Below are 19,957 nucleotides of genomic sequence, written 5' to 3'. Positions count from 1 at the left end.
AGAAAATCGCGATGATGCACCTCTAAATATTAATATTAATGGTCTCTTGTTTTAACAAACTTATTCCATTAATACATTACGTGTATAATATGAAAAATGAAAAAAACTGCCGTTCAACCAGAATTCGGATCATTTTACATAAACAGTAAAATAAGAAAAAAAAATAATGCTCAACAAAGTAAGAAGCGTAAACTGGAGCAGAAAGTTTTTCAAATCCTGAGGCATGTGATTTTTGGTTGTTTAGTCAGCTGAACGAAATGATTCATTCTGCGCTCGCAGAAGTCTAACGTTTATATGGTTATTTTAAAAATGAATAATTCTCTTAACGATCATCCTTTTTCGTGGCATTCGATAAAGTACAAAGCGAAATCGGGATTTATGAAAAATACCCGCTCGTTCATTTGAAAAAATGTCTAACTTTTTGTGGTCGTTGAATATAGGAAATTCGTTGCGCATTTCTTACCAGTATAATTTACTTGTATTTCATACTCGTGAAAAACTGTGAATCAAAACACATTCGGACATTTTCTTACAACATTATTTTTATCAATTTTGTTTTCATATTATATTTGATCAACCTGCTACTAGCATATTCCTTTAATTACTCATAGGTGATTAACCAATCCTTGTAAATGGAATCACTTTTTTTGGTCGGTTCACATATTTTTGTCGGTAATATTCTTGTTGCGTATCAACACAATCCAATTTATACAATTAACCAATTCTTCAATTTTAATCCATATCCTCCAATCATCCAGCTGTCCGGAAAGGACAGCAGTCCTACATCTGGCAATACAAAACCGCGCTGAAGGAACTGCGACCCTAAACAATAAACTTAATATCGAGCAATAAATGAACCGTCTAAGGGTCGTATGGAACTTCCAGCGTGGGTTTTTCACTACTTTATTACCCCTGGGTTTTTACCAATTATGAATAGTCAGTTGGCTGCCAGATGTGGACGCTGGCCTGTCCGAACAATAGGTACGCGAAATTCCGAAAGGATCACGTATTGTTCAAGCATAGGTCATACCTGCATGCTTCCACTCTCCTCCTATATATAAAATTTCCATCCCTATAACCAAGACTTCCGGTGCAATTTCTTGGCCAATCCTGGATTACCACCAATCGCAATAATCAACCAATGGGAAAAATTGACGAATCAGCGAGCTCCTACACCCTCCATATTTTCTTGAAACTCCTTCACATTCCTTCTTACTTTACTTCAACACAGTCAGTTCCCATCGAGACATCAACCACCAACAATCCTATCAAGACCTCAAGCAACAAATACCTAACCGTTTCAAATACCAATCGAATATCTGAATTTAACTAACTATCCAGTCTTTCATCTTTCAAGTCAGAGTTTCGTCGCTAATGAAACTTGCACGATATGTTAGTAGACATGAAAATAATTTTTGGAGTATCATAGATGAATGATAGACGCTTGAATATCAGAACAGCAAAAATTCATTGCCAAAGCAAGAAACGATTTTTCCAATCGGATTATTTCTGCTACAGACCAGACCGTGTACTTATGCTACTGGGTATTGATTCAAGTGTTCCTTGCATCGTTGGGACTGGATTGTTAAGTTTTGCATGTAGTCGCGAGTATACGTAAGCCGTATGAAAACAGTACTAAAAAGAATCCGCCGACAAGATCCAGTTGATCAAATACTTTTATGAAACATCTATTGAACGAGAAAGAAAAAAAAGAAAGAAAGAAACACAAATCAACACGTGTGGCGGAGTTATAGTAAAATCTTTCGACTGGATATTTGAGGAGTACTTAGAAAACCTGAGAGTCTAGCTCTGAATTTATTTTTTCCAGGCCGAAACAATTACGCGAGTAATTTTTTAGAACGTGAATGTCGCTTGAATTTCTTTCTTTTATTTGAAATTGTGTTCAATAACGTCCACAATGTGGATAGTTCTACCTCAATTTCAAATCGCCCGGAAGTTAGAGTTAAAATAGTCTGTTAGACTCTTCAATGGAGATGTATAGAATACAAAACTGTAACCTCGCAAGTTTTTATTTCTCAACTCATCAAATTAATTTTTATCGTACGATACTCGAATGATGGATCATTACGTTAATAGCGATGGCAATTTCGTTATTTGGAATATTGGAACAAAGGAAGTTCATTTACGAAGCACTGAATGATTTTTTTCAACCAGATGTTTCTTTTTTTGTTCAACAGATCGTGTACGGCTCTGAGTATTTATTCAGATGTTAATTTCATAATTGGGATTACATTGACTTAAGATTTGCACGTAATCGTGAGTATATAAATCCAAGGAACAATTCTGGAATCGGCACAAGTTCACCGAAACACGGAACTCGATATCTTGTTGACGCTGAAGTGAAGATCGTCGAATCATTTACAGGAAAGGTGAGCTCTATATTCAGTTTTGTTCTCACGTTCGTGCAACCTTGTTTTGTAATTTGGAATATACACGTAATAATAATCTACGCTTGAAAATTGTCATAATCATTACGCTACTCCGGTTCTCGTTGTTTGATCTAAGCGATCTTAAGACGGAATCCAAGATTACTGAGATTCAGAAATTTTCATGCACCCGCAAATTTTGCGGATTTTTTGTATCCACAGATGCGGCTGTTCGTCACATTTTGTACGCTATGGTTGAGCTGCCTTGCCTTAGCAGATGCCGGCAATTGTAAGTTCATGCCTTAAAATGAATGATCCTTGATCTGATTAAAGTAATTTTCTTCGTATATGTCTTATAAAGGCAAAAAAAAGAAGAATCATTTTTATTAGAATTTAGTAAGTGTAATAAACTATACATAAATTATTGGATTCTACGAGCGTGAAAAGTCAGTTAACTAAGAATTTTTCATCACAGTTAACAAAGTAGTTGCTTACATGGGAAGCTGGTCAAACTCTAGACCTGGTGCAGGAGCATTCAACATATCGAATATAAACGCAAGTTTGTTGACCCACGCGATATACGCGTTCGGTTACATTTCCGATGGTGGTGAAATCCTGATTGAGGACGAGTATAGAGACCTCTCCACAAACGGTGGACTGGGTGGGTACGACGAATTCAACGCCCTTCGGAATCAGAACCCCGAATTGAAGACCCTCTTCTCGATTGGTGGATGGACCGCGGGTTCCCTAAACTTTTCTGAGGTGGTTAGCAGCTCTACACTGAGGTCAAACTTCGTAGAGAACGCACGCGAATTCGCGCTCAAGTACGATTTTAACGGTATCGACATCGACTGGGAGTATCCGGCTCAGCGTGGCGGTGCTGAAACGGATTACGAGAACTTCGTTCTTCTCCTGGAAGAACTTCGCGCGGCCTTCGACGAGGAGGGTTTACTTTTGAGCGTGGCAGTAGGAGCTTCCCAATCAAACGTGGACTTGTCGTACAATGCTTCAGGAATATCAAACGCAGTTGACTTTATCACTCTTATGGAATACGACTTCCATGGGTCCTGGGACAACCTCACAGGCCATAATACACCTCTCTATGCCGGGTCATGGGAAACAACAGCAACCGAGCAAACTCTCAACATCGTGAGTATAATTATAGTTACGCTGTACAACCTGCGCTATAGTACAGCTGACACGTTCGAGAAGTCCGATAAACGAATTATCTTTTGTGTCTTTAGAACGCATCCGTGCATTATTGGCTGGAACAGGGAGCATCAGCTGAAAAGCTTCTCCTTGGCACTGCATTTTATGGAAAAACGTTCACTCTAACTAATTCCTCCGAAACTACGCCTGGATCACCGGTTAATGGGGTCGGCAATGCGGGACCGTACACTCAGGAAAACGGAACGTTGGCTTACTACGAGATTCTCGAAAAGTTTCAAGAAGGAAACTGGACTAAAGTTTTCGACGACGAGCAACAGGTGCCGTATGCCTACTGCGGTGATCAGTGGCTCACCTACGATAATCCCAGGTAAATAACGTGCCCACAAGTATCTGGGGCCTCCATAATTGTGTCAAGAACCGAGCAAGTGAAACAGTTCAATGGCGGTATGAAATTTGTGTACAAATCGGTACAAATCGGATCCATTTTTTGTCACTGTTGATTTACTGACACGTACTACTAAACTAGCAGCAAGAGTGAGAAGCTCTTTCCGCAACCCTATCGAAACAGGCACTAATTTGGTAATCAATCACGCGAACGAAACTAACTTAATCTGTAATAAATTATGCCCCTGTAGCAGTCTGGATGTAAAAGCTGCCTTCGCAAAGGAGATGGGATTAGGGGGTTTCTCGATTTGGGCAATCGACTTGGATGACTTCAGCGGCCTTTACGGGGAAAAGTACCCTCTACTAAATGCCCTGAATGCGAATATCGATGACACTAGCACCAGCAGCTCTAGCAGTACCTCAGACTAGAATAGTTCTGAGCTTCAGATATTTGAATGACATGCACCATTTCATCATCAGTATGCAATTACATGTACAAATTAAACGGATTAATATTCTTGAACCCTAAAGCGTCAAAAATCATTTTATAACCTATTCATATCCAATTGCCGCTTCGAGAAACAGTGTTGTCTGCTAATAACTCTAGTTGTAGTCTATTGCCTCCTAGGGACTAATGAAATCAAATCAGTGTTTCGACCGAATCGTTGTCTACAACAAACTGGCACACCGATCCATGTGATTGAAATGCGCGAGTAAGTCCTGAAAAAAAATAAAAAATTAAAAACGAGTCACGGGTCCGTCCCAAGATCAGGTCTGCTTTAGGAGTAACCCGATCGGTCTACCGATTGGATAGACAAATAGACAAGACACGATTTTTGAAACATGTTGGTGTAGGGTGTTATACTGTTACTTCCAAACGAGTTAGTAGTAATGGCTCGCAAACATATTCTCCTATATTATACCTAAGTATCAAATAATGTGATTCGTGGTTGGCGTATGATGAACATCTTAATCCTTAGAGGAGTTCGTTATACCATTTGTCATCAACTTCGCACGTTTTTATCGCCTCTGTCACTCCTGATCGAAGTGAGGTTAGGCGTACCTCGATGCCACGTGTAGCGGATGAACGGGTGTTGCAACACTATGTCGTTTGTCATTGTTCGACATCAAGTGATTGTAAGTGATTCGAAGAACGTGACAGATCCATCACCTATCTGAGCTTTACCACAAATTGATATTGATAACCAACCAGCGTATACGCGTCTTATTGCGAACTCAGTGCGAATCTGTACATGTCACAACAGTGAAATATCAGGCCAGTTAAGCTCGAATTTTATCGTCTCACAGCTGAAGTGATTTCAGTGATAAACGTCGTAAAACATTATCACATCCGCAATACCCACTCTGAATGACAGAAAAGGTAAATTACGCCAAAATGATGGGTCTCGATAGTGTTCTGGATAGGAGCACTGAAACTGACGATTTTTGGATCATCTGTTGGGAAAAGTATCGTCTTCTCAAACCCCTGAACCCAGGACATGTCCCGAGTCAATCCTGCAAGCCTCAAAGACAGTGTTTCTATTCGACTTCCTTTTTTATAAGAGTACTGATCATTGTAATCGAGAATATAACTTTTTATACATCGACGTTGTGCAGGATAGGTTCGAGGCTGAAAAGTTCAATTATTTTCTATTCAATGTAATAGTAGGTCACAATAAACAAAAGTCTCCTCACGAAGCAGGGAGTTGTGCTGTTGGGACTTTCTCTCAATTTAAGACGATGGATTCCAATTTCCAAAGGTCTTCAGATTCAAAACATTTGTCTTTAAAACTAAAGACCTGTGCCCCATCGAATGTTTTTTTATGTAAGAATAACAAAGCCGTCTTTCGTAAGCAATGATCGATACGATATCCTATGGTATCTTATCAGTCATAATTACAGTATTTGTTTCAGTGAATCTTAGTTTTTTGTGTGTTACAAATACGCTGTACAACGTGAACACAAGTATCAGCTATATGACATTTCAATACAAGTTTACATTCGCATCTTTAATTTTTTGGAAAATAATTGTTGGATAAAAATGAAGCTTTCAACCAATCGGAAAACCCTTACGTACCTTGATGGGGAAGCTTACCTCCAAGTTACTGTTAAGATGAATTTAATAAATTTATAAATTTTATTATTTTTATGTAATAAATTCAGAGTCCTTTCTAACCGAGTTGTTGACTTAGGTACGAGTGCCGTTATTCCGTTGACTTTATCGTACTGTAAATGGTTCGCATGCATGAACGTGCGAAATTCTGTTGATAAGTAATCTGCGTTGTTTCTATTTTTATGTAAACTCGTTTTGTTGTTGAAAAAAATGCAGGCAGTAATCTACGCTCCAGTGTTTTTATAATTATCATTCCACTCACGGTGTCGCATAGCTGTAAGGTGCTGAGTGATTTCCAGATGAATTTACAACTATTCATAGGGTTTTGTTTAGTTTGGTTCTAAATTGAAGATGATAAAATGTGGATTTGTGTCATAGATTGGTCCATATTATAAAATAAACTTTTTTTTTCGAATTATTGGAACTATAATTTGTTTATTCAGCCATTGGCCCGACACAGTTTCGTCCTTCAACGTCGACATGTACTATTTCAATACAAGTGTGCAACTGCACGATAAGATAAATAAAAATATCCTTGTATTCCAAAGCGTTAAAAAAGCAATTAACAACTCATATCCTTCGTAATAATTATGTACGATTGCCTCTTCGAGAAATTATACATCTGTTAGTAAATCTAACTCTGGTCTTAAGCTTCCTGAGAACGGCCACAGGCAAAGATTTCCAATGAATGCGATGCTATCATCACGGAGTCAAGTCAAAAGTGCCGATAAACCGTCTGCTAGTTTCTCAGATTAATCGATATCAAAGACAGAAATTTTATTATCGGCATTATATTCAATCGCCCTTTAATAGTGCGGAATGAATTGAAGTAGAGTTATTTTTTGCATTGTGAAGTAGAGTTATTTTTTGCATTGTAAAAAAATACCAATTGAATATCCGTAGTCTGTGTTGTTGCTAAATCAGTATTTCCACACTATAAGGAAAGATTATAATGATGTCAATTTCCAGTTTATTTCGCCAAAGCCGCATCCTGAGCTTCCACGATAATAAACATGTCGGTTTCGCAAATTGATATGCAATATTTATCATGTGACAATATTTCGCAAGTGTACAAACAACAGAGTCTTCCATTTTCAATTCAAGTTGATACGAAATTCTATTGTTACACGCAATCGTAAAAACGCCGCTGAACCTCGCTCTGGGTTCCAATTTTGAATTTCGCACACCAAAAGCTTTGCATCCAAACACGATACAAGAAACAACAAGTTGAAGAAGTGATCTGCGGTGTTTATAAGTATTCTATTCGCAACATTTACCGTTTATCACCGGAGGTAAACCCAGTTACGCGTTAAACCACAATAATTTATTGTGAAATGGTACTGGCGCAGATTTCCTTGTTTAATGGGAACGAAGAAAGAGGTGGACATCGTATAGCGTATGTATATATACATATAATATAATCGTATCGTTATCCAGAACGTCAACTTCGGTGTCCAATCTGCACACGCGATATGCGTCACTTTGAACCAATCCCAGTTTATTTATACTAACCGTTAATGTTAGTGAAGTGTACATCAAAGAAATCGTTCCGAAATTAAGGGGTAAGTAAACTCAAGCCCGCTTCATGTCGCCGACAATTGCTTATTATTACAATCGCAAGTTGACTAACTGTGCCAAATCGATGACGTATTTTCGCAATGCGTAAAATACTTTTGTCAGATATCGAAGTGATACGTCGTGCAGATAAGTGGTATTATCATCTTTTTCATCCTGCGCAGAGGTAAATTTTTTTCTATACATCACAACTGATATCTTTGTAAATATTTTCACACGATAAGTGGTACAGTTCGTTAACAGATGTTGATAAAGGATGTTCAGCATCCGGTATTCGTTATTCATTCGTACAAGGATCTGACCATTTTAAATTATCCATCAACGTTCGATGGGAAATGGGTTGCATTGTTACCTCTGAGGTAGACAAGTGTGACGACCAGCAAATATATTTTTCCACAATATCATCCGCGTAATCAGTATTGCGACGTGTCGTTGGTATGTAATACACATACACATTAGTCACCATGGGTTGCCGTTATGTACCGTTTGTTATCGGGTTAACTTCGCATGATTGTATCGCCTGTGTTGAATTCAAAGAAGTAAGGGTAGGTATACACATACATTGATAACACGTATAGTGAATGGATAGGTGTAGCAATACTACATCATTTGTCACCGTTCGAAATCAACTGATTGCAAGTGAGTCGACGAACGCAACTGATCAATCATCCATCAGTGATTTACCATAGATTGACATTGATAACAATCAGCCAGAGTTTACACACCTTATTGCAAACTCAGTGCGAATCTGTACGTATCACCACAGTGAAGTGTTTTAGCCACTCGGGCTCCAATCTATCTGGCCGTCTTTCAAGTGAGAAGATTTTAGCGATATACATTGTGAACTTGTATCGTACGCTAAATACACTCTCTGGCAGATAATTTATTTATAACGGTTCTTTCAACAGGCTCACTCGAGATCTTTCATTCAACATTATCAGTCACAGAATGCGGCTGCTCATCGCATTTTGCATACTCGGACTCAGCTGGCTTAGCATAGCTGAAAGTGAAGAGAGTAAGTTATTACATTATAAGTACACGAGAGGTTTCAACTGAGCTCATAGCTATAGGTAGTCGTTTGAAGAGAAAATCAATCACAGTTTTTTCCACTGAAATAAAGAATTGTAATCAACGACGAGATTGTGATGAGATTTTCGATACATGCAACATCGAATATTTTGTAAAACGAGAATTTTTGAGAACAGTGTATCTTAAGAGATAATTTTTCTCCTACAAAGGTAAAATAGTCTGCTATTTTGGAAGTTGGGCGGTTTACCGTACTGGAAATGGAAAGATCGAGATATCGGATTTGGACCCGAAGCTCTGCACCCACATGATTTACACGTTCGTTGGAATCACAGAAGCGGGCGAAGTCGAGGTGTTGGATGCATGGGCTGATTTACCCGACAACTGGGGTAGAGCAGGCTTCCAGAAATTCAACGCCCTGCGGGAGCTTAATCCAGGAATGAAAACTCTCGTGGCAATTGGTGGCTGGAACCAAGGCTCTGACAGGTACTCCAGGGTCGCTGGAAATTCGGCTCTGCGGTCACACTTTGCCAACAACGCGATGGAATTTGTGCTCAAATACGAATTCGACGGCCTCGACTTTGACTGGGAATACCCAAATCAGCGAGGCGGCACCCCGGCGGATGTCGAGAACTTCGTTCTCCTCCTGAAGGAACTTCGGGATCGCTTTGACGAGCACGATCTTATCTTGACCGCTGCTGTCGCCGCGACGGAAGACTCCGCCAGCTTGTCGTACAACATTCCATCAATCTCAAAGTACCTCGACTTCATCAACATCATGACCTACGATTTCCATGGGTCCTGGGATCCCGTCACTGGTCACAATGCTCCTCTCTATCCAACGACACGAGATACGACAGCAATTGCTCGGAGACTTAACGTCGTAAGTATACGGACTTACACTTGTTCTATTGTCCTCCATTGTTGCTCGATTTTTAACTAACCACTCCAAATGCCGTGAGCCCAGAATGCATCGGTACATTACTGGCTCAGTCGGGGCACGCCAGCCGAGAAACTTGTCCTGGGAACAGCTCTTTACGGAAGGACCTTCACTCTTTCGAATTCCGGGCAAAACTCGCCCGGATCTGCGGCTTCTGGACCTGGCACAGCAGGTCCGTATACCGGAGAACGCGGGATGCTGGGCTACAACGAGATATGTGAACAACAGATGAAGCCCACCTGGACTACGGCTTGGGACGATCAGCAGCGGGTACCTTATGCCCACAGTGGTAATCAATGGGTCACCTATGACAACGTTGAGTGAGTATTTGATGGTTGATTGTAGCTGCAAATCACTTACATTCATGTTTACAAACCACTATGGCTTTCTCAACCGCAGAAGCATCACGGAAAAGGCAAATTACGCCAAGACGATGGGGCTCGGGGGCGCCATGGTTTGGAGCATTGAAACTGACGATTTTCGGGGCATCTGTGGGAGCAAATATCCGCTTCTCAACGCCCTGAATCAGGTGCTTCGTTAGGATAGTTTCATGGCTCAGTATTTTAAGGTCTTCGTATTAAACTTCCTGTGCCAAGAGTACCAATGATTCTAACTAAGAGTACAACTTTTATGTATTGACCCTGAGTAGAATAGGTCCGAGTCTCAACAGTTTAGTGCTATTCAATGTATAATATAGGTTACGATAAATAAAAATCACTTTACAGAACAGAGCGCTGTGCTGTTTTATTTTCACCCAATTTAACGGCGGATTCTATAATCTCGAAAGTCATTTAGTTTCAGAATGTCTCAAAGGAAAAACGTTTAACTCTGAGAACTGTATCGCTGTCATTTCATTTTATTCACATGTGCAACCGTAACATGAATTATTTAGTTGTCAATAGATCCGCACCAAAAATCAACCATTCGATATTAATGCTTTAATACTTTGCAGAAGAACTTTGCAGTTTGAGATTAGACTATCAAAATATGGCTTGTACTATGCAATTCTCCAACTGGCTGCCTAGCAACTCGAAAGTGAAAAAATTGAAAATGGGGAGTTGAAAACAATCAATTTATCTTATAAAATTTATTTTATTTCAGTAATATGCTATGTTTCACTAGAATTCTTACATTCTATTTTTCATACTTTGAACCCGGTGTATTTTGAGTTAAAAAGTAATAAATTCAAATATCAAATTTATTATTCGTATCTACGGAAGAATAACAAAACTGTTTTTCTTCACCATAATTCGAGAGCATTAACCACGTAAATTAAATTCACGTACCTGAGAAGACCCAATAAATGAAAAAAGGTTCGAATAGCTCACCGATATGAATCCCCAAATGTAGTTTAATACTCAACAAAAGATTCCGAACATTTGTGTGCCTAAAATACGTTTCGCAATCGTTCACCTTGCAAACGTGCAGGAGAGTTTGGCGTTCTCCTACCTAATTGCACCCGAGCTGAATTATAATCATCATATCGTATAGATATAGGATGTCAGACTTTCTGCGTTTCATGGTCACCAAATTTTATATGTAAATTTTACTGGACTGCTGTAACCACGACAAAGCAGTGTCAAGAACCGTATGCACTCACTGTCCTTGTGATCATCGACGGTTGCTTGAACATTCAAGTAAAATATGATTCTTTCTTTGTTTCCATGTATGAGTTTAAATTTAGAGGATACATGACTAATTGTGTTTCTTTCGCGGTCGTTTTATTATCTGGTTTTTTCCACCTGCCAGGATGCACGCAGGACAATGTCGGTCAAATCCAGCTACGCAGTAACACCATAACAACTTATCTTTGAATCGTATACTCACTCATATTATGAATCTCGTTGCTAACGGGAAGGAGGAAAGAGGTGGACATCGTACCGCCTGCATATATAACCACAACATTTTACAGAACGTCAACTTCGGCGTCCAATCTGCACAAGAGATGTGCTCCATATGAAACGAAACGCAGTTTATACCGGGGGTTAATATCAGTGAAGTGAATTTCGAAGAGACTTGAGTCAAAAAGTAAGTAAACTCGAGCATGTTTCGTGTTGCCAACTATTTGTTGGCGTGAGTTTACTATTTGACAAATTGTTCTAGCATGGAATTAAAGATTATATCAATTTAAATAGATATTCTATTTCATATTGGAGATAATTGATTGTAAAGAATTCTCACAGGATGGATGATACTCGATGTTGCTCGCTTTATGAACTGTTTTATAAGTTTCTATGATTTTTCGTCTCCATCCTATTTGTCTGACGACGTTTGTCTGATAGTAAAATTGACCAAAAAATGGTCCTCATGCGACGTTCATTATATATTCGTTGGAAGACCCAATAGTTTAAAATTATTCTGGCACTTGTACAATACCCAAAACACCCGCTTTGATACATAATACATTTATAACGGTTGGTTTGAACAGGTTCACTTAAGAATTTTCATTCAACGTTATCACGTACAACATGCGGCTGCTCATCGGATTTTGTATCCTGGGACTCAGCTGGCTCACTTTAGTTAAAACTGAACCACGTAAGTTTCTACCTGAAACTCTGTAAAATAAGATAGTGTATTGCTATTTTCAGAATAGGAGTGTTAACAGAGAATTTTTCACCCGTACAGATAAAGTAGTCTGCTACTTTGGAAGTTGGGCGGTATACCGTCCTGGAAATGGAAAGATCGATATATCGAAACTGGACCCGAGCCTCTGCACCCACATGATTTACACGTTCGTTGGAATCACAGATGCTGGTGAAGTCAAGGTGTTGGATCCGTGGGCTGACCTCCCCGATAACGGGGGTAAAGCTGGCTTCCAGAAATTCAACGCCTTGCGGAAGCGGCATCCGGGAATGAAAACTCTCGTGGCAATCGGGGGTTGGAACGAAGGCTCTCAAAAGTACTCCAGGGTCGCTGGAAAGCCGGCTTTGCGGTCACATTTTGCTGAAAACGCGGTAGATTTTGTACTCAAATACAAATTCGACGGCCTCGACATCGACTGGGAATACCCAAATCAGCGAGGCGGCAAGCCGGCGGATGTCAGGAACTTCGTCCTCCTCCTGAAGGAACTTCGGGCTCGCTTTGACGAGCACAATCTTATCTTGACCGCCGCTGTTGCCGCAGCCGAAGTCTCTGCCAGCTTGTCATACAACATTCCGTCGATCTCGAAGTACCTCGACTTCATCAACATCATGACCTACGACTTCCATGGTTCCTGGGATCACATTACCGGTCACAATACTCCTCTCTATCCAGCGAAACGAGAGACGACAGCAGTTTCTCGGGGTCTTAACGTCGTGAGTATAAGCACTGGCACTCCTTTCTCAGGCTTTCTTTGTAGCTTGATTCGTAACTGACCTTTCCGATTGCTGTGAATCCAGAATGCATCGGTGAATTATTGGCTGAACCACGGCGTACCGGCCAGAAAACTTGTCCTGGGAACAGCGCTTTATGGAAGGACCTTCACTCTTTCGAATTCCCGCAAATACACGCCTGGATCTGCGGCTTCTGGGCCTGGCAGAGCAGGTCAGTATACTAGACAACCCGGGATGTTGGGTTATAACGAGATCTGTGAACAACAGTCGCACTCCACCTGGATTACGGCTTGGGACGTGGAGCAGCGGGTGCCTTATGCCCACTATGGCGATCAGTGGGTCAGCTTTGACAATGTTAAGTGAGTACCTATATTCAACCATTTTCTGTAGCGTCAGATCACTTATACTTTCACATTTACGTCATATTGTGGCTTTTTTGCAATTGCAGGAGCATCACAGAAAAGGCAAACTATGTCAAGAAGATGGGGCTCGGAGGTGCCATGGTTTGGAGCATCGAAACTGACGACTTTGGGGGCGTCTGTGGGAACAAGTATCCTCTTCTCAACGCCCTGAACCGCGTGCTGCGAGTTCAATAAACTGTGTCAGAAGTATCAATACTTTAAATTTAAAGTACAAATTTTATGTACCGACACTCATCGTGAGTAGAATAAGTCCGAGTCTCAACAGTCCCAGTGATATTTGATATAATCATAGTTTACTGTAGATTAAAAGTCTTCGAATTAGGCAAAGAGCTAAGCTGTTTTTATTCTCTTTGCAATTAAGCGATGGGTGATTCGAACATTGAACGTCGACAAGTTTCAGGATAACTAAAACGAATAACTTTACTATCTGTAACTACATTACCGACATGTATTTTATTCATACATAATATTTCAATAGAAACGCAAAGTTTCGACATTTGAAACTCAAGACGAAACTCATACTTGAACGTATTTTATAAGTCATGATGACATCCTTTGTTTATTTGTTCTGTACTTGTGAATGTAACAGCTGTAAACAGTTTAAGTGAATTCTCTTAATCGATGCTATAAGACTGTTATCACTTTCTTGTCACATTGGGTTATATTCTACTTTTTTGCGAGAGTATACAGAACAAATCCAACATTTGGATAGAAAGACGAATCCAAATGAATCCTGTTCCAATGAGCAGTATACTTTTCTTTTTTACTTTCTTGTACTAATATAAAGAATTTACACCTGTACAATAAAATAATATTTGCAGAAGAGATCGCGCGTGACTCAAACTTCAAGCATTCGTGATGTAATATTTGCATTAGCGAGAATTTTAAGCACGGAAATCGTACAACTGCAACCGTTAACGGTTGAATTCAAGGGCAACTTAGGCATAAAGTATATCGTGCATCGTGCAGGAAAACGCATTTCTTCCAGTTTATGGAGAAATAAAATTTTATGCGACACGTACGCAGGTGTTTGAATAATCAGATATGATAAGCGGACCTATGTAACTATAAGTGGACATATAAATATGAATATTTTGTCACCAACGCTAGACTACTCAAGTTCAAATACCATTTCTATTTTACCAAGTTAACTATAGTGTGGTTTGATTCATCATTACTTGCAAATATGCGAGTGCTTACAGCATTTTGCTTACTGTGGCTGAGCGAATTCACCCTAGCCTCTTCCCACATGCGTAAGTACGTAGGTAAATTAATAAATTATCGGTATACGTAAACACAAAGGTGCTTTGAAAACGCACAATTGTTTGTTTTTCTAACAACTAATTAATTAGTTGTATCTAGATTCTCGCCGAAAGTAAACCATTCGATATAATGCTGACCTTTCATATTACTTTAGAAGCTCTAGGCTTTGCGAAAAACATAAGTCATTAAAAACTCTGTCATTTAGCGAATTTTGGTTGTCCGTAATAAGCTGAGTCGCTGTCAAGCTATTCCAAAGAGAAATAATAAATAGTGTGGTGTTGAAAATTTTATGGTTTAACATCATAAGCGATCATCCTCGGGGTGCATGGAAAAAGGAATGCATTGATAAAATATTTTTGATGACATGATCACAGATACAGTATTCTGCTACTACGGAAGCTGGGCTGTGTACCGACCCGGCAAGGGATCATTCAAAATATCGGATATTGATCCAACTCTCTGCACTCACATCGCCTACGCGTTTGTTGGCATCACCCTGGACGGCGACGTCCAGATCCTCGACGAGTATAGAGACCTCTCCACAGACGGTGGATTGGGTGGGTTGGAAGAATTTAACACCCTTCGGGATCGAAATGCCGAATTGAAAACCCTAGTGTCAATTGGTGGATGGAACGAGGGTTCTCTGAACTTTTCTCACGTGGCTAGCAACTCCAAACTGCGGTCAATGTTCGCAAATAACGCACTCGAATTCGTGCTCGAGTACGATTTTGACGGTATCGACATCGCCTGGGCGTATCCAGCCCAGCGTGGTGGTGCTGAAACAGATGTCAAGAACTTCGTTCTCCTCCTGAAAGAACTTCGAGAACTCTTTGACGAGCATGATCTCATCTTGAGCGCCGCTTTAGGTGCCTCCGAAAGCACAGCGAGATTGTCGTACGATATTCCAGAGATCTCGGAGTACCTTGACATCATCAATATCATGGAGTACGACTTCCATGGTTCCTGGGATAACTTCACCGGCCATAACACACCTCTCTATGCTGCGACACGAGAAACTACGAAACTCGAGCGAACCCTCAATATTGTTAGTTTGCATGGCAACAGCAATGCCCGTCATTTATACAGTCAAAGCGTTCCAGGGTTAAGTCACTGATTACTAATACAATTATTCTGACCTTAGAACGCATCGATCCATTATTGGCTGGATCAGGGGGCACCAGCTGAAAAGATACTGCTTGGTACAGCGATGTATGGAAAAACCTGGACTCTTGAAGATTCTTCTGTACACTCACCTGGATCACCCGTATCTGGGCTTGGTAATGCAGGTCCGTACACGCAGGAAAATGGAATTCTGGCCTACTACGAGATCCTCCAAAAACAGGCTGATGAAAAGTGGACGGTCGTTTTTGACGAGGAGCAGCGGGTGCCTTATGGTTACTGTGGTGACCAGTGGGTTAGCTACGATAACGTCAAGTAAGTAAGGCCCACAAGTAGCTGGAGACTGTCGTCTGTGTATTTTGGGCATCTAAAATCATCAAAGGATTAACTGATCACTGATTTTTACACCTACAGAAGCCTCACCGAAAAAGGAAATTACGCCAAGTCTTTGGGACTTGGAGGCTTCTCGATTTGGGCTTTGGGCTTGGATGACTTTCGAGGACTCTACGGGACGAAATACCCACTTGTTAAAACCCTCAAGAATATGATCGATACGGATAGCTCTATCAGTTCCGACAGTGAGTCTGACGAGGAATCAAGCGAAGAATTATCCTAGACAGCTCTGGTTATCTGGGTTTAAGATATTAGAATGATACATGTAACATTTGAACACGAGTATGCAATGACATGTATAGATTCAACAAATTAATCAATGAAAATATTGTATCCGGTATTAAGTATAATTCTCGTCTTCAGCTTATTCCTGATAAAGATCACAGGCAATGATTTGTAATCAAGGCGATGATTTTGTTCACTAAATTAACTTCGAATCACCAATAAATCGATAATTGTCAGTCTTATATTCATTCATCCCTGACCAGTACAAAGTATATCGAAGTAGAGTTATTCGTCGTAATTGTGAACGATCCCAATTAAATGCCCACTCGTGTGTTGATATTAAATCGCTATTTCTATACTATAAAGTCCACTTTCATGGTCGTCAATTTCATCGACGCTGCAACCTGAACTCGATCGAATAGAAAAACATGATTTTGCACACTAATTCTAAATGGTCAACATGTGGCAATATTTTGTAATTTCGTGATTATGATTTTTTCATGTGATTTCAGTGAGTATTTTATCTAATAATCTATCATCAATTTCGAATACGGACCACGGTTTTAAATCCCAGACTTAGAGAGATTTGGAATCGATTTTATCATTAATTTATCGCAAATATCGGAAATTTAAATAGGAGATAATAAATAAAATACCTTGCAGATAAAGAAACAAGCTCAACTAAATTTCATTTCGAATCGGACATCTTTTACGTTGTGAGGAAATTAAGTTTTGATAAGCAAAAAGGCCACATTTGTGAGCCAGCGAAAACTGAGTATGTTAAGAGTTGGGGTTGTTACAGGAGTGGAGGATAACTACACCTTGCCGGAAACCTGTAAAGCGAGCCTCCTGGGACCGACCCTGGCCGACATGTGTAATGTCACCTCGTACGATTTCTTCCTGTCGATTCTAGAGGCATTTGTCGGAAGAAAACAAAAAATCGCTCAAACCTGCGAACGCATCACGCCTATCCAGACCCCGGATACCGAGTATGACTTTATCATAGTGGGGGGTGAGTTGTTTTATAAAATAAATGGTTTTCACTTACGGGAAAGATTTCAAAACGCATCGATGCTACACGAGTTGAATAAGGTGCAGAGAACAAGAGTGCCATCGCAACATAAGCTGTGCTTCTTTCGTTTCTAAGGTGGAGCATCCGGTTCCGTCGTCGCTGCAAGACTGAGTGAGAATCCGTCCTGGAAAATTCTGCTTATGGAGGCAGGCCCGGAGGAACCAGTTGGTGCATCAGTCCCAAGTTTTGCTTTTACTATATCCCGTAGGTGTACCAGCAAATCCAGGAATTCTGGTTCACTGACAACTTAAAAAAATCTGTCACTCTCATTTTTGGTAGAATCATCCATCGAATGGGCATACCAGTCAATAAACGAGAGCTACGCCTGTCTTGGTTCGAATGGTAGCTGTTCGATCTCTGCAGCCAAAAGTCTCGGTGGAGGCATGATGCACAGTGATATGATATACCTGCGTGGCAGCCCGTTGATATTCGATCAATGGGCTGAAATGGGTAACGAGGGATGGTCGTGGAAGGAAGTCTTACCATTTTTTAAGAAGTCTGAAAATAACGGTAACATCGATATTGTTGGTCAAGAGTATCACGGCACGGATGGGCCGCTTTTTGTCGAAAGATTTCCGTCCCAACCACCTTTTGCAAATGTAATACTCGAAGCAGCCAAAGAGGCGGGTTTCGGCCTCAGCAATGATCTCAATGGAAACGATAGTATTGGCTTCACTGTAGTTCAAACAACAAGTCACAGCGGTGCGAGACGCAGCAGCGCTACAGCGTATCTGCGGCCAATCAGACACCGCAAAAATCTCCACATCGCTCTGAACTCCACCTGCACGAGGATCATAATCGAGAATGGACAAGCAGTTGGCGTTGAATACTACAAAGTGATAATGATAATCTATCAAGCTGAGGAATTTAAATTAATTAATTTCTCCACCTACGATTTATTTATTTCAAATGTCGTCAAGTGGACTGATCTCGAAAAATTTTTCTCAGGACGGAAAATTCTACACGGTACGCGCATCCAAGGAAGTCATCGTATCCGCAGGTGCCATTGGGTCTCCCCATCTTCTACTGCTTTCTGGAGTTGGGCCTGAAGAAGATTTGACCTCCATGGGAATCAATGTGGTCGAAAATTTACCTGGCGTCGGCATGAATTTCCATGATCATGCCATATTTCCGATTGCGTTCACCATTAACGAGCCTGACGTCTACGAAGACAACTGGGCTGCTCTTGCCGAGTATATCGCTTTCCAGACTGGACCCTTGTCTAGCACTGGACTCGGTCAAGTGTTGGGTGCTCTACCATCTGGAATTACCACGCCCGACCTTCCGGACATTCATATATTCGCCAACGGTTATTATGCTGCTTGCGCACCCGGTGGAATCGGCGTCTTTAGAAGCGAGGATAAACGCGAAATCGAGTTTTGGGCCGGTTACGAGCATCCAAAATGCAGAGGTACTTCTGACTCCTTGAATTCCTGTGGAAAAATTCTTTCCCCCATAATTGAGAAATGGAGGATTACAAGCCAAAGAAGCAACTGCAGATATTTTCCATTCCAGGAAGAATCAGTCTGACTTCACCGGATCCTTTTGAACATCCTTCAATCTGGGTAAACTATCTTTGCGATCCTGACGACGTTGCTGGGCTTGTGAAAGCCATCGAGTATTCACTGCGATTCGCCGATACACCGGCATTGAAAGCCTACAATATCACCTTGGCCGCAACACCTTTCGAGGCCTGCTCAAATTACACTTTTGCAAGCACGGAATACTGGGAATGCGCAGTTCATTACAATGCTACTTCGGAATACCATTTTTCAGGCTCCTGCAAAATGGGTCCATCATCGGATCCACTTGCAGTTGTCGATCCTCGGCTTCGAGTCTACGGAATACAAAGACTACGCGTTGCTGACGCTTCTATTATGCCGCAGGTAAGTATCGAGATGACGTACTTTGATCCATTCGTTGATTCTAGGACAAAATAGATATCTCGTCTATGAGTCCTGATAATCATTCATAAAGATCGTTGACAAGCCGGTGAGTGACAGTGGCATAACTTTACTTACAGGTGAGTACTGCTAATACTGGATCAGTCTGCGTCATGATTGGAGAACGAGTTGCACACATGATCAAGCAAGATTGGAACTATACAGATGCAATGTAATATTTTTCATAATTCGACACAATAAAACCTTTTCAAAGTAGCGACGGATGTAAAAATAATTATTTAAATAAAATTCTTTTTTTTTTATTCAGCGTGGTTTTAAAACGGACTAAAAAATATAAGGTAATTTCTCCTTTCCCCATATAGACTTAAAATGAAAAGCGTGGGGCGTACGTAATAATAGATAATTGATGCATGAATAGTTCACTCAAGTTAACAACAATTTCATTTCACTGTAAATGATGTGAACTGTTGAGTGAGTTTTCTCAACGATAGCTACTTTCTACACTCCTTGCTATTATCTGTTACACGCGTTTCACGTTTTGTGTTTCAGATTTGCATGAGACTAGGAGAATTTATTTTATACTTTTTAGTCTTTTTTAAAAACAATTGAAATAAGTCACGTTTATGTATTTACTTTAATCACTATTTATA

At 40.4% G+C, this 19,957-nt stretch overlaps 5 protein-coding genes across 5 annotated transcripts; all 5 read left to right on the top strand.

Annotated features, from left to right (window-relative positions):
* The first annotated feature begins 2,290 nt into the window (after nt 1-2,290).
* LOC124411975 (acidic mammalian chitinase-like) lies at nt 2,291-4,462 on the top strand. Its single transcript, XM_046891569.1, has 5 exons — nt 2,291-2,390; nt 2,610-2,676; nt 2,863-3,536; nt 3,632-3,924; nt 4,193-4,462. The coding sequence occupies exons 2-5, from the start codon at nt 2,610-2,612 to the stop codon at nt 4,368-4,370; spliced, it is 1,212 nt and encodes a 403-aa protein (XP_046747525.1). The 5' UTR covers nt 2,291-2,390; the 3' UTR covers nt 4,371-4,462.
* A 3,030-nt stretch (nt 4,463-7,492) lies between these two features.
* LOC124416543 (chitotriosidase-1-like) lies at nt 7,493-10,326 on the top strand. Its single transcript, XM_046897711.1, has 5 exons — nt 7,493-7,616; nt 8,538-8,644; nt 8,868-9,538; nt 9,623-9,915; nt 9,995-10,326. The coding sequence occupies exons 2-5, from the start codon at nt 8,578-8,580 to the stop codon at nt 10,134-10,136; spliced, it is 1,173 nt and encodes a 390-aa protein (XP_046753667.1). The 5' UTR covers nt 7,493-7,616; nt 8,538-8,577; the 3' UTR covers nt 10,137-10,326.
* A 1,723-nt stretch (nt 10,327-12,049) lies between these two features.
* LOC124416542 (probable chitinase 2) lies at nt 12,050-13,553 on the top strand. The gene is made up of 4 exons (XM_046897709.1): nt 12,050-12,130; nt 12,221-12,891; nt 12,976-13,268; nt 13,358-13,553. The coding sequence occupies exons 1-4, from the start codon at nt 12,064-12,066 to the stop codon at nt 13,503-13,505; spliced, it is 1,179 nt and encodes a 392-aa protein (XP_046753665.1). The 5' UTR covers nt 12,050-12,063; the 3' UTR covers nt 13,506-13,553.
* An 863-nt stretch (nt 13,554-14,416) lies between these two features.
* Nucleotides 14,417-16,651, top strand: LOC124416541 (acidic mammalian chitinase-like). The gene is made up of 4 exons (XM_046897708.1): nt 14,417-14,584; nt 14,969-15,639; nt 15,736-16,028; nt 16,128-16,651. Exons 1-4 carry the CDS (start codon nt 14,518-14,520, stop codon nt 16,327-16,329), a joined length of 1,233 nt encoding a protein of 410 aa, XP_046753664.1. The 5' UTR covers nt 14,417-14,517; the 3' UTR covers nt 16,330-16,651.
* A 488-nt stretch (nt 16,652-17,139) lies between these two features.
* LOC124416537 (glucose dehydrogenase [FAD, quinone]-like) lies at nt 17,140-19,591 on the top strand. Its single transcript, XM_046897705.1, has 6 exons — nt 17,140-17,343; nt 17,479-17,607; nt 17,683-18,239; nt 18,352-18,814; nt 18,919-19,289; nt 19,427-19,591. Exons 1-6 carry the CDS (start codon nt 17,202-17,204, stop codon nt 19,520-19,522), a joined length of 1,758 nt encoding a protein of 585 aa, XP_046753661.1. The 5' UTR covers nt 17,140-17,201; the 3' UTR covers nt 19,523-19,591.
* Nucleotides 19,592-19,957: the final 366 nt, after the last annotated feature.

The sequence above is a fragment of the Diprion similis genome, chromosome 2 (assembly GCF_021155765.1).
Source record: "Diprion similis isolate iyDipSimi1 chromosome 2, iyDipSimi1.1, whole genome shotgun sequence".
In the NCBI taxonomy this organism is placed as follows: domain Eukaryota; kingdom Metazoa; phylum Arthropoda; class Insecta; order Hymenoptera; family Diprionidae; genus Diprion; species Diprion similis.
This window is presented reverse-complemented; position numbering and strand designations above follow the sequence as displayed.